Below are 15,074 nucleotides of genomic sequence, written 5' to 3'. Positions count from 1 at the left end.
TCTTTGATGGTTGTCTTGCTGTTCTTGTTGCTGTGGAGATTAGCAGTTTATGTATTAATATTTAAGTTTAATTATAAATGGTTGGGCCTTAGCAAAAGAAAATTATAAATGATCGAATAAGCATCTCAGCTGGCATTTTCTGTCCAGAGTGTCTCAACTCCACGCTGATACCAGAAGCTTAATGAGAAGGCTCATAATAAAGAGTGCATATTGTGCAGCTGGTTAACCAGCATAAAGGAAACGAAATGGATTGAATTCATTACAAGACTCTAGGTAGATAGTAACAAAGCAGCATTAGGAGATGCAACAGTTGATCACTGCCATTCTCAAGCTACGGGACCGATCTCAAGTCTATTAAATATATTGCTTGTTGATATTTTTTCACTCTCCCCAGCTGTGAAGATCGTCCAGGTCAGTTCCCGGTAACGCAGTTCCCAGGCAGTGTCAACATAAGATCCTGAACCCACGGCCTCAGCAACCGAAGATTACCCAGGAGGAAAACAGCAATCGTTTTCATCGGCTGCATTCATGACTGGAGAGACTCGGCGAGCAACCAGGAGCATTTCGACCGCCCGGGCCCTACTTGTACTGCTGCATTTTCCCTGCTCTGCTTAGAATTCGGTACTTTCTGAAACTGTATGTTATCGCAAGTGAACCATGAAACCTGGCGACCCAAACAAGGACCGACGTAAATAAAAAAATTACCATGCCAACAAGAATTTTAAGATTGCTACAAAGGACATTTTCTTACAAAGTAGTTATACACCATCCTACAAGGCAACCTAAAATGAGAATCAAAAGTGGCAAAACAAAAAACGAAGAACCATTATAGAGGGTGCTGCGTCCTGTTGGTCAAGATGATTACATATACAACAAAATACAACAAAAAATATTAACATTGCTTCAGAAATCATCAGATGGAAGAATGACTCAGCATATGAACAGTTCACAATCACACCAAATAGCAATCAGAGCTCTGAGAGTATGGCAGGAATGTAGTGAGAAAGCTCGGCTGTAAGGGACTGAAACCCATTCACAAGCTGTGTGTGGAAGTCCTGATCTTCTTCACCTATCAACCTAAAATGTACCCGGATTGCACGCTTGCAAACCGCCATGAATTCCAGTAGTGCAGCAATAAGCTGCTGGAGCTCTTGTGACCGAAGCCTGTTCGCAGGTTCGCCTGACAAAAATGCTGTGCATACACTAAGTACCCCACTGTTCACCTGCATTATAAGATTTAAATATCAGAAGCAAGTTCATAGTCCAAACTATACCTGCTCAAAGACTGGGTGACCAGACCAAACCTGGACCATTTCGGATGGGTTTGGACTGTCCTCCCACCTTACCCTCCGCCCCACCCTCAAAACATAAAAAAAACCTCCCATCCCTGGAGTACTTTTTTTCTTTTTTTAAGAGAGATCCTTTAGCAAAACTCACAGCCCAGCCCGAAAATCCGAAGCTTGATAAGTAGCGGGTTTTTAGACCCGAGTTTGGCATGAACCAGCGTTCAGGTTTACTTAGCAAGCCTGAGCCTGCTACTTAGTGGGTTTCGGGCTAGGCAGAGCCCGGCCCAAACACAGCCCACCAGTTGAGCGGGTCTAGTCCAAACCTTTCTCTGTGTTAGAGACTAGAGCTTCATCAAGACTTCCACACGGTGTTGAAAATGCAGTGCAACTTGATTAAAATACACCGTTATCACATGAAAATGCTGCATCTTACCTGCACTGCAACACTGCCTTGGAGGATCCTTTGTAGACTTTGAAGTCTAGGGAGTTGGTCACCTTCTGAGCTTCTAGGCTCTTCAAGCTCATTTCTCAGTGCGGCTGTCCTAGTTTCAATCATTCCAATAGCATTTTCCACTGGGGAAAACTCTAGAGATTCAGACTTGACAACAAAAAGTCGATTTATGAGAGCAGGAAAAGAACCCTCGGTTTGCAGTACTGTGCGTCTCTTCCACTGATCTTCCAGCCCTCCCTGAGTCTTGCCATTTTTCGTGAATGGGGTGTCAAACAAAAACCGGTCAAAGACACGAGCACGTATACTCCCAGTAGACAAAGAGAAAATTCTCTCCCTTCTACTGCCCAAGTCCTCATCCTCCATAACAGGATCAACAGCAGTTATCTGCAGGTAACAGACACCAGGCTGTAACTCCTCCGCATTGACTTGCCTAGAATCTGGTATAATATGCAGGGTGTGATTGCCATCCATCTTGCATTCGTATATGTGACTCAGCTTTTCCATTATGTCACCTAGACGCACATCTCGTGGCTCCCTGTACACATACTCCTTTCGGTCTAGCTTCCCAAACCGGTCCCCATAAAATCCAACCCGGTAGTAAGTAGCATCTATAAACGGTATTGGGCTTGATTCCTGTTCAAGAATTGATTCGTAGATACTTGTGAGGGATGTGTGGCATTTAGCAAGTTGCCCGTATGCCCTTCTGCTTTTATAGACAGGAATTATGAGTTCCAAAATGCTGGCACAAAAATGATACAGCTCTGCTTGTGCAAAGAGCTTATTTGCAAGTTGAAGGTACTTGACAGCAGAATCCACTGTCAATTTTGATGCTCCATACCCTTCAACCTCAGCTGCTGATGCCTCAGCAGTCACCGCATTGCTAACCATGGGGCAAATCTTACGCAAAGAAGCAACATGTTCTCTGCTCCAAACAGCATCATTCCTTCCCACAAGGGCCTATCAAATAGATAAATAAATGATAGAGAACTCTACAGAAGGAATAGGGGAAAGATTAAATGGGTCATGAACTCTAGAAAACTAACCTGCATGATTACACCGGCTACCGCAACTGCACATTGAGCAGCTTCAGCCCATGACTGCATCTCCTGATGTGCGTCGCATAAATGCAGCAACCACATGATGTGAAGATCTGGAACAGGCGCATAAGCCATTGCAAGTTTATAAAAGCTCTCTGCAGCGGCATATCTGTCTATAGTCATCGCAGAAGCCTGCAGAGAAGCATCACATGATTTCAGAATAAGACCTACATGATGAAATTTGCATTCTTACTAGTCATCGATATATCAAGAACACGAAGTTACTTTAATCTATTTATTAATCATACACTTATTTTCAAAATTTAAACAGCAATGAATTGGCCTGACACTGTCACTGTATACAGCCAATATGTGTTGCAGTCTTGGAGGCCAGAGCCCCTATGCTAGACAATGACATCAGTAGGAACCATACAATGCTAGTTGATTCTTATGACCTTCATTTTAAGGAGATCAGACACAATGTAGAAAAAAAACAAGCAGCTGCGGCACTAGGAGTATCCCTGCATGCTGGGAACTGATGCAATAAGAAAAATGCTTTGGGGCTCAACCCTGGTTCGGATTTTTTTTCAAGAAAAAGCTTAATTTGTGTATCATGCAAAAATTGGTGCATCCAACCACAACCCCACGATGTATCGCCCCAACAATGTAAGCTGCACCAATCTCCTCATTCCATATGGCATGAAGCATTCTTTTTTCAACACCATGGTTGGGCCCCATAGCATTACTTTAAGAGCAACCAAGGATCCATGCAAAAATATTGACTGCCCTTTTGTTTCTGATAAGACACCAAGCTAAATGGAATAGTTTTATGGCTTACCAAAAGAGCATGCTCCAGGCCTGCATCAAGAGCCTGGATAAGACTATCAGATAGATGTTTGACCTCCAACCAAGTCCAACGGTCATCTGTTGAACCTTCAGGAATTGCCTCAAGTGCATTGCCAGGAAGTCCACAATCTTTTAGTAGTTCTATGCTCCTACTTTCATCTGCCATTTCCTCCAAGGATTTCCTAAGACGCCGAGCTTCGCCACTCTCTTCAAGAGATCCATCAGACTTCATCTGAGTTACTTGCACATCAGACATCAACTCTGATAAGGTAATCATCAACATGACCCTCAGCCGTGTTGTGTGCGTAAAATAATAGAATGAACTCTGTAGACAGAAAGAAAAGACAGGCATCAGAATTTCAGTACAAACATATTCCTGGAATTTCATCTGAAAGTCGACAGCATACCCTAACAAGTATCTGTAATCCAATAACAGCCCTTCGCCTGATGGAATCATTTCGAAAAACTGCAAGTCGTAGAAGATGAAATGCAACTTGCTTCAAGAAGCGATCATTCTCTCTGGCCATCAGAGTCGCACCATGAAGATTGAATATATTGTTGAACACAGGGAAGAAAGCTTTCCAGAAGGCCAATGGTTGACTTCGAGAAAAGAGACCCATCAATATGGATGTGATGCAATCTAGCTTTGCATAATCAGTAGCAACAATATGAGATGCAGCAGCAACTGAAAACTTTTCAGTCATCTCCAAAACCTGAAGGCTGACTGCAGTACTTAAATTCTCCTCCCAAAGTTCCTGAAGGGATATATACAGGGTGTCAAAGCAGCTCCGTAACTAAGAAAATGACAAATTTAGATTAAACCACCTTGCAAAACATACCAACTTTTGCCTTAATATCGGGTGTAGAGACTCTCTTAATGCCCTGCTTGTAGATCCAATTCTAGATGACTGTGCTTGTGCAAGTGCTTCCCTTAGAGAATATGGTTGATTAGGTGAGCTTAGCTGAGGACTGACTCTGTGCCACAAATATCCATTTTCAGGCGTTCCCTGAGGCTACATAAATAAAGAATATATTCAGCAAAGAAAAGAGAATGTTAAATCAATATCAGGAAAAATTGATTGAATGGCCTTTCAAACAAATATATCATCCTGCTGTCACTGTGCTTGTCGAGCATTTTATTATGAATTTTGTAAACCCCCCCCCCCCTTCTCCAAACAAATATATATGATAAGCAAGTATCACTTCAGCAGATATTTTTCTTTCCCCAACCACAAGTAATGAAAATGTTCAGAATGACATGCAAGAGGCATATCAGTCAAGCAATCTCAGAGTTAATGTGAAAATCAGGATTAAGAAAAGGAGCGGATCAAATGTAGGTATGAAATCAATAATAGAGGTGTTAATAGTAGAAGTAACCAATAGATTGGCAAATCAAGTGACCAATAGATTGGCAAGTTGGCAGTTAAGTATATTGACCCAAGTGTATGCAGGGCACAGGAGTCAAACGAACAAGCAAAGTGTAAATCGAAGTACAAGCAGGGCACAGGAAGTCAAAAGGAGAAGAAAAATACAGAGTCAAATATTAAACATAAAAATGTTTCAGTGGACAATTGATTAATTTGATTATGTTGCTCGAGGTATCATTGTTAAGGAATCATGAGTGTGTGCACTAAATATTATTGCCCTCCTAGCATCAACGATATTGGGCTGACAATATTGATACTAATTTAACTCAAAAAACTTTTTGAAAGACTCTTACATAAGCTGTCAAAACTGCTTAGTAAGAGGATGAAAAGATGTCATGGTGAATTACAAAAGTTTGAGTAGAGTTGAAACATATATTAGCAACATAAATGTCCTACGCGAAGACCAATTATGTGTTGTGTATACCTCCTCGAAATCCCCTTTCTACAGTTATACCATAACTTGCACAGAAACCTAGGTACCCAACCTTTATCTGCTCAATTAAGAATAAAGCAAGTTTACGATCATGCCTACTAGGAGAGTTGGTGCAAGAACTTATTTTAGCCATTTTTCATTAATCAGGGATTTGAATCATACATGACAATGAAGATTGCTTACATTTTCCAACCACACAAGATTACAGACGTTTGGGCCTCTATAGTATCTTAAGCACCAGATTGGAACTCTATTAAGCATAGAAATTTTAGCTAATAAATAAGCAAGCAAAACATACTCTAACTTCTTGACGGGAAGCCTCAGACAGATATGTGTTGATTGTTGGAGAAAGCCGATCAGAGTACTTAGGAGAAGTAGGTCCTTCACCATCAGGGCTCCGAGAACTACAGCTCATCAGCATGCTGTCTGCTGGTCTCTTGTGCTGTGATATAAAGCATATAGTAACAGCTTAACAACTAAACAAGGATGCAGCCATGCCACCATCAAAAAAAGGATATTCAAGACAACTAATTAAAGCAAACGTATTTGGACCATAATTACAGATAAAAATAAAGTAGTGCTTGGCAAGCATGTCTCCAAATCAGTTGAGTGTGCGAAACAAAAGGGGACAATTTATGATGACTCGGCTAATTCAGTAGAGACAAGCTCATGGAGACAAAAAGCTGTTTAAAATCAACTATGTTACGCAATAATATTTGAGGATCACCAGACTCGATGCGGACCACTTTGTGCGGGTTGAGGGAATTACTTCCTTCTCCCCAGTCAAATCAAATGACCAAGAAAATGTATACGACGTCATCACTCTGTAGTTGTTCGATCAATCAACCATACCTAATAATAATAATGATGATAACAATAATAATAATAACAACATTGACAGTGATGATGATAATGATGATGATGACAATGATGAAGACCAATATTATAAGATATTGTTTGAACTTTGAAGACAAACCTCAAAATGTACGAGACACTCTTCTAGGAGCTTAAAGAACAATCCGGTTCGAGCAATACTTTGTTGCCATGCCTTGACAAGGGATGCATCATCCAAATTCCTTATGATTTGCAAAATGACAATTAACACTTCACGTTTTTCAACAGCATTTAAATTATAGAATACTGGCATCTCATCTAATATCTGCAATTCAGCAATCAAACATATTAGAGAATTCAAATTCATTTTGTTAGCAACAACAAATATGACAAAATAAATGGCTGAATTACAAAATCTTCATCAATTTGTAAGCAATTAAAAAAAACATGTTCTTGTCTTTTCCTTTTAAAAAATGAGCATTTATTGTCAAATGTTAAAAGCCATCCATATAGAACATGAATAATTAAAATGCATGTTTATCCAACTTGCACCATGGAATATGTTTTCACCTTACATTCATATATAGGCTACTGGATGTAAGAATTGAAGAATGGCAAATATGGCAATGAGAAAAACATGATACATCTAGTCGGACAGTAACTAGCAATATATCCCCAAAGCCCAGTGCTATGCAAGCATCTGAATCCTTGCATGAGTTTTTATAGCGGTGCCAAATTATAACAAAAAGGGTATTCCGTCCATGCATATATGCTGTCAATTTTCCTTGTGCATGAGACTATATAGGAGCGGCTGAGAAAATGCTGACAGAAGTTCTACAACCTACACAAGGATTCCATAAGATATCATTAGCATTATCTGCATCCCAAGTTGAAAAGCATGTCATCATATGCTTACACATTCTAATACCATGGGATGTATGGAGACATCTATGGTGTTCACGCTGAACTTTTCTCATGAATCTGTCCCTCATTTTCATCGAAGTACATCAGATATTTTTGATATCTCTGTGATGCAGCTGTAAAAGCTTGTATATCATTTTGATGTCTTGGTTTATGATCTTTGTTATTTCTCCTTGTGACAAAAACACTTAAAACCATAATCATAAGCAATATAGCTCTCTACATTTCACTGCATGATCATTTGATTGGTCTTCCCCTTCCTGCTTCTCAACCCTTCAATACATACTCAAACTCCGATCCTTATTGGATCCTCCTTGGTTCTTTGGATGTGTATCTGGTCCAACGCCTATACATTCTTGAAACCCTTCATGTTATTTAATTTACTTTGTTAAATTAAATAATAAACTCGCGGTCTTACATTCTTACTACCCGTCCACCTTAGCATTCAATTTACTACGACATTACGCATACATGCTAGGTTCTTTTTATCATAATCATACCCCAGAGCTTTGAAAAATGCATGCAAAAGATCTCAACTAACAGAGAATCAAAATAGGCAGAAGCACAGAATAGGTCATACTTCAAATTATGCCTAAGAAGATGAAGTACATTCAGAAAATCAAGGTAGTGGATTTTCAGTCCAAAAATCTCAAATTTGCCTTTTCTTCATCCAACAGGTTAAAAATGAGTGTTAAAAGAAAAACAGAAAAAAGAAAAAGAACTTTAAAGCAAATATTTGTCATGCAAACTTTTTGCTCTTAAATCAAATATTGCAGGCATAAATCTTGATTAGAGACTGAACATGCATAGTTATGTAGGATGCATAGAAAAGATATTTACATAAAGCAAGAAAACATCATTTTGTTTACCTGTCCAATAAGAGGAAAATATAACTGAGCAATGTACAATCTATCATCAGGTTTTTGGTAACGAGAGTCAAATTCATGCTTGCACATAAGGACCACCAAGATACGAGCTGCCTGCATTCATGAAAAAGAAAAAGAAAAGCAAAGAGGAAAATTTATGTTAAATCCTAGCAATGCAAAAAAGAAAAAATGTACCATATAATAATTTGTATTTAATAAAATGAAAATACAAAATATGATCTATAAAGATCGCATAATTTATTAGAGATAAATAGCTCACTTTTGCTCGTTGCAATACATCATCATGATCCAAGGTGAGGAAAATCTCCTGAATTAGAACTGATGAAAGATAATTCCTGTGAAAGAAAGGAAGATTTTGAATGAGAACTATCATGAAATAACTGCTTTCTCCAGGGTCTCCAGATATGACGTTTCGAAGATGATAGCGGACATTAGATATAAATTAGTTGGTCTTAGAAATAACTCAACTTTCTTAGAAAACTGTATCTAAAACAAGGAGACAGAGAGAATGGTGAAGCCAAGTAAGTTGTCTTTGGTGATAACTGGGAGGAAAATCAAAATCATTAGGTTCATGAATTATGTATTCATATGTGCATAGAAGATGTTCAAACGAAACTAAGAAGTATGATTAATGGAATGAGATATCTGGATACCCCTATTTCTGTTTTCATTTGCCTCGAGTATCAAGAAAGATGAGTTCATTAATTTTATTAACATTGAAACAGACAAAGGGAAGGAATGGGTTTTAACTACTTTTAATAAACTACAGAATTAGTTTGTTGTGACCTGGAATATGACATTTCCATTTCCGGTAAGCTTCCTAGCTTCAAGCATCCTTCTAGTTGACCAAGCAAATTGCAATATGATACATTAAGCATTAACATTACCAACAAGCCTTGTCTCAACCATTTCAGCTAAAAAATTAACGGATCTCAACTTACTCAAATGAACATTATCAGTAGCAAACATATCTCTCTCTCTCTCTCTCTCTCTCTCTCTCTGTGTGTGTGTGTGTGTGTGTGTGTCTGAGAGTCTGTGTGCATACTTGGATACATAGACAAAAATATATGTGCATAAGCATGGACATAGTATGGATGCAATCAGGTTGAGTAAACCTGGATCTATTGGGTTTTTTTTGGTGGAACAGAATAATCATATCATCCTAGTGTAAATACAACCACAGGCATCGGCATAAATGATACCATACCCAATGCAAACCAAACCATACCCATAGTTAAGAACCATGAGTTGGGCATGTCTCCTGTTTCTAAGAGCAAACCTTTAATTAGGATGGACATGGATCTCACAGTCTTGAATCAAGCCTAATTGATCAGACCCAAAAACAGACCTCATATGACCCAACAAAATTGGTTCAAAATGTACAGATATTGCATCTTTGACTTAGACCCCAACCAAGACTGTCCAGAAAGAGATTTGACATGAGAAAGACCCAAGCGATGCATAAGATCTGGGTCAAAATCTTACAAACTAAATTCTAGTTTGGACCATGTCAGCTAGTTTGGGCCATGTCTAGCACAAGCTGGTCACAAACCCAACCTGACCCATTTACAGCCCTAATAGAGTAGATAATTAATAATCCTCAACATTTTTGCCCTTTGTTGCAGGTCATTGCACTACGTAAGAAGAATTTAAACATGGACATACAGTTAACGTACCAAAGACTTGTATACACGAAATTCGACTAAATGAGAAGAATATTTCCTTCTATTTTCTGCATGATAAATTAATTCAAAACTGTGAACATATTTTACTTCATTATGAGCCCTTGGGTGCCCATACTAATATAGGAGCACCCTGTAATTGTGAAACGATCATCCTATGGCACAGGGAAGCTAATGAACAAAAGTATCAGGATTCAATATATCAACTGAATGCAAGATGTAACTGGAAGAATAGTCAGATAAATCAGACCTATCTGAAGGATCTCTCCCAGGCATTTCCACGAAAAGATCATGATCGCATATTATCTGCAAAAAGGTCAGCTTGCAGTCATGCAGGACTGCTTGGCAAACTCCAGCAAACTTGTCCATATATAAGGAAACCTGCAGCAAATCAAATAAATTTGATGTATATAGGCATGTTGAAGTTGAGAAAGGCCAAGCAATCTAATCTAGAAAATTAGGTATCGAGTTCTCCTAGTTATTTATCGACAATCATGGCCTAACAGCGAACAGATTCAGATGACAAAATTTAGCTACAGGAGGATAGTTTGAACAACAAAAATATTAGTAGAAGAAAAGGAATCCAAGAAATATTTACAGCATTCCATGGACCTGGAGAGAACAGAACTTTTGTGATGCAGACATGGTAGAATTCAAGTAATTGCATATGAGCAGGGTCAAGATGGAAGCTTAAGCATTGCATAATGACTGTTGGACAAAATGAAAACAAGATTGATACCTTGCTAAGATGAAATACATGCTAAGATTGAGGTACTGGAATAAGCCCATTAATTATGTACCTAAGATATAACTTAACGCCTTGCAAGCAAGATGACATCCTTGACATGATATTAAGCCATGTCCATTCCCTTCTTTCTCATAAAGAGAAAGGAGAAAACCCATCAACAACAACATTATTGTAACAGATACCATCACTTGATTTAAATCCACACTACATGATCAACACATGAACAGCTTGGTTGATTAGCTCTTTTCAAAGCACAAATGCTGTTCCTAAAGCATGTAGGCTTCATAATATGATAAAGGTCATAAATTCACATAAAAGCTAAAATAGTACCAATTAATTGTGACAAAGTTATTGTTTTTTTCCAATCCAATGTCATTCTCAAAGAAACATTGGCGAACAACACATTTAGCAGCTTAGCATAAAACCAAAAGTACCCCTAAGAACATTTAATGCCAAGGAACAGTTAAGATGGAGTCAACATACCAGTTCAAACACTTGGCGCGGCTCAATTATTGATAACAGATCGTAACAAAAGAATGCCAGGCTACTATTCAAGCGTTTGGCTAAGCTCATACCCTTCTTGCAGCGCTCGTGAACCTCTGTCAGAAGGCAATCATAAAGCTGCATGATACATCGAAATACGCCTTCCTTTAACTGCAATGGTGGAATATCTTCACCTAGAGGAAAGAAATGCCAGCCTTATAAATTCAAATGGAGGAACCTTTTCCCATAATTAAAACCTCTTCACTCATGCCCACATCGTGTAAATGAATTTTACAAGCATTTTGAGCTTGAGTGATAATTTTCTTTTTTAAGTTAAACGGATGTATAAAATTTTAAACTGTAAGTCAATTTTTATATCTGAACGGTGATATTCAGATTCTAAAGTGGCGAAAATGCCAAATTAATACATTAAACAAACAAGAAAGTTAAGAAAAAAATAAAGCACTGCATTCTTCATGTCTTCAACATATAGTCAAAAAAATACTTGTCAAGATCAAAACTAGCACCAAAAGGTATGACAGCAAAGTAATCACAAACTAGACAACACTGTAACTTATGGGTTATTAAGAAGTCCAAGTTAACATTTACACAACAAATAAAAATGCAAGGTCTAGCTACCATTCAAATTTAAGTCTGCCCACTCATGCATGCATAAAAGACAAACCATGCAATAGTGTTACAAGTATGGTGCAAAAGTTAATCATCATGTATCAGTCCTACTGGCCCATAGCAGCTAGTATGGTATAATGAAAGTCAGGACAAAATTCAAGCGGTTTGAAAGGATGAATCCTTCCTCAAGACCTCTCTTTTCTTTTCTTTTTTCTTTTTTTTTTTTTTGGGGGGGGGGGGGGGGGGGGGGGGGGGTGCCGCACGTGGGGAGGCATTGGAAGGGGGTGCATTCTTCAAAAATTTATGAGATTGCTTAGTCTGGGCTAGAAATTTTTGAATCATAGAAAAAACTTAGCTAGTTGTTGATTCAAGGATTCCGCAATAATAGTATAGATTTAAGTTTAAATCAAGACCAGACTCAATGTTGCTGTTATGGGAAAGTAGTTAGTTCTGATACACTAAACCAAACTCGACGTGTTCAATCCAATGGGTTCGATTTTTCTTTCGCTATAGGGTGATGAAAAATCATAGAGTCCCCAAGATAAACTAATATTCCATTGAAACTTTATCTTAGAGTATTATTATGTAATGTGGAAACAAAAGAAAGAAAACCCTTGTGATAACATAGACAAGTGTACATCTATAAATCTAGGTTGTTGCTTAAATATCCATTTAATCATCAAAGCTTCAACTGCTATTCAAATGTCCATCTAGATTTGCAAATGAGGACTTGTACAGAAGAACCCCTTATATCAAGGTAAGTCTCGAATTTAAGGTTATAATGGCATTAATTATCATAAGGCTTTGTTGATAAAGAAAATTTTTAAAAAGACAACTTGAATAAACATAGCGCTACCTATAGGAAGATTGTGATCGAAAAGACAGCTTTGTTCTAAGGCCATTGATTTAACAATAAGCTCCAAAAAGAACCACGCCATTGCCAACACATCATCATAAACTGGTCCAACACGGTAGCCTTTTGCCTGGAAAGAATAAAAACGAAACAATCGAAAAAGAGACAAACAACAAGATGGTCACAACAAAAGCTCTAACAAGGAGCAAATATTTTTTCAATAGAATGAAAGCATCACTTGAGACATATATCCAGAAAACACGACTTGAGAAATGCAATAAAAACGTAACTTTATGTACAACTCAATAGAATTATAATAAAAATATGTTCGTTAAATTAAAACAAGCAAATTTTTGATGGTTGAACACTACCAAAGTGGTTCTTATATTCTAGAAACTAAATGAAGTTAATTGTCGGTGTTTCCCAACAAAATAGGTCCTATGATCCATTGCAAATGTACCATAATGTGAGAGCGTGATTATTAAACGAAATCATATTTTTTGAGAAAATCTCTTCATTCATATATGATCTAAAGAAATGAAGGATTTTGGTTATCTCATAGAGGACCTCACAATGAATAAAAAAGAGTGCAATTCCAGTTACATGCAGAAGTTTTCACAAATTGCAAATACATAAGAATCTCGGACAAAATGAACCAGTCCACAATTGTAAAAATTAATTAGGAAATTTTTCAAAAAGAAAAATAAGTTGGTTTTACTATTGCAACTTTGATACATGTTTTCTTTATTTTGCATGAATGAGGCCTTTTTAGCTGCCAAACAATAATGCCCTCAGTCCCTGTCATGCTGGCATATCCACCCCATGCCACACTTGGCAATGGTATAACAAAGGTTGCACGAGTCTTGTAGATCAATTGCACAAGCTTGTTAACTGACTCAGAATTAACACTGAGCAATTTTGTAAGAGAACTTGCAGGCTTGCACAAGTTCTGAACATAGGTTGCATAAATTTCCAACTACTGGACCAAAAGCACAGGTGGGTGGCAGAGGGTGAGGGCATTTCTGTTTAATGGCGAAAAAACATTTTCACTACAAAAAAAAAAAGGTATAACGAAGTAGCAATAGTAAAACCTACTTTTTCTCGGGCAAAGTCCTCAATTGATTCATGTGCGCTACAAATTAACATATAATCTTCTAGGCAGATTGTCAAAGTAATGGATCTATACTGCAGAATGAAAAATAATCAAGAAGCCCTTTCCCATCTTAATATTGATAGATATAGAAGCATATTCCATATAAACTAACTGTGAAAGGATATAAGGCTAGTGCTTACCTTACTCCGAGCCAAGCTACCCCAAACTGTAGATAAACCAGGATAAACTGGTGCTTGCCGACCACCGAAGTCATCAAAAGCATAATCAACATAGTTAACAAGAAAGCGATTTCTTTCAGCCCCATCAGAGGACTCTTGTTGCACCCTGCAAGACATAGTAGACTGTGAAGAAAATAAAAGCAATTCTTTACATGCATAACCAATAATGATATGAAACAGGGTACAGACACAACTGACAGGAGAATCTGGTTACTAGACATTTGCACTAGTTCTTAGATTTGGAAACCTCACAGAACAAGATACTTTATTATTAGAAAAGTGTAACTCAAATAAACATATTTAAAAGCATAAGCAATATCAGAAGCCAAGTTTGTCAATTTCTGGTATTTGGTTAATTCTAAGATCTATTTACTAGCCCAATTAATGATAAATTGGCTAAAATTTTGTTTGAAATTTATATATTATGAATAAAAAAGGTGAAGCTAAAGATGTTAATGCTGTGACAACCCTAATTACATAAAAAATCACATATTGCTTACACAAGTGGGATTTTTGTCTATTAGACATTTTCTGACCTCTTTGAATAAAGGTTGGCTATTTCCCTGTATTTCTTTTATGAACAAAAGGTGCCGGACGTCCATGACAACCATAAGAACAATTACTGGCTTAACATTTTTGGAAAAATGCATCTATAATATAGTAAGTTGACTATGAAAAACAAACTTTGTCCCATCTATGTGAGGTAAGCATCAAGAAATATAGTAAAAGGTATTAACCAAGATATTTACCTGGTTAGAATATTGACCATAGCTCGAAATGCTGCAACCTGCAAGAAAAGATGGCATTGACAAGATAGAGGATAATATATAGCTGAATATCAACAAATTACGAGAAGAAATGACAAGATAAGTAACTTGGCAGATGAGGTTTTAGTAAAAGAATAAAATTCAAGAAAATATAATTGAGCTTAAAAATTAAAAAGCGAGACAGCATCATTGACACGTAAAAGCCTGAGCTAACAACAAAACCTGAAGGGTTTCACCACCATCACCAATGAGATGTAGAAGCATATTAAGAATTGGTTGGAGAAACTGCAGCAAAACAGTTGACTCAACATTCTTCAAGCTGTTGATAGCCTGCATATGAAGTCCTTCTTCAGTTATTCAACAATATAATAGAATCATAATTTTTTTACTAGATCATCCACTCAATTGTAGATTGAATGCAAAGATACCATTAACAACGCACATACTTCTCTTGCAT

General features: G+C 37.5%; 1 protein-coding gene across 3 annotated transcripts in view; it reads right to left on the bottom strand.

Annotated features, from left to right (window-relative positions):
- Positions 1-689: 689 nt before the first annotated feature.
- LOC103702203 (guanine nucleotide exchange factor SPIKE 1) overlaps positions 690-15,074 on the bottom strand; it is a 29,790-nt gene continuing 15,405 nt past the window's right edge. For all 3 annotated transcript variants that reach the window (XM_008784536.3, XM_039124434.1, XM_039124435.1), the window contains exons 16-31: positions 14,840-14,947; positions 14,600-14,637; positions 13,812-13,956; positions 12,522-12,648; positions 11,036-11,229; positions 10,055-10,185; positions 8,382-8,457; positions 8,105-8,215; positions 6,457-6,639; positions 5,779-5,922; positions 4,460-4,633; positions 4,028-4,375; positions 3,613-3,945; positions 2,781-2,966; positions 1,720-2,694; positions 690-1,223 (exon numbers count right to left, since the gene is read on the bottom strand). In XM_008784536.3, the coding sequence (XP_008782758.2) occupies positions 969-1,223; positions 1,720-2,694; positions 2,781-2,966; positions 3,613-3,945; positions 4,028-4,375; positions 4,460-4,633; positions 5,779-5,922; positions 6,457-6,639; positions 8,105-8,215; positions 8,382-8,457; positions 10,055-10,185; positions 11,036-11,229; positions 12,522-12,648; positions 13,812-13,956; positions 14,600-14,637; positions 14,840-14,947 (3,528 nt within the window). In that variant the 3' untranslated portion in view covers positions 690-968. The remainder of the gene's footprint in view (positions 1,224-1,719; positions 2,695-2,780; positions 2,967-3,612; positions 3,946-4,027; positions 4,376-4,459; positions 4,634-5,778; positions 5,923-6,456; positions 6,640-8,104; positions 8,216-8,381; positions 8,458-10,054; positions 10,186-11,035; positions 11,230-12,521; positions 12,649-13,811; positions 13,957-14,599; positions 14,638-14,839; positions 14,948-15,074) is intronic.

Source organism: Phoenix dactylifera, chromosome 3 (assembly GCF_009389715.1).
Source record: "Phoenix dactylifera cultivar Barhee BC4 chromosome 3, palm_55x_up_171113_PBpolish2nd_filt_p, whole genome shotgun sequence".
Lineage (NCBI taxonomy): Eukaryota > Viridiplantae > Streptophyta > Magnoliopsida > Arecales > Arecaceae > Phoenix > Phoenix dactylifera.
The sequence above is the reverse complement of the archived record's forward strand: the minus strand, read 5'-3'. Positions and strand labels throughout refer to the sequence as shown.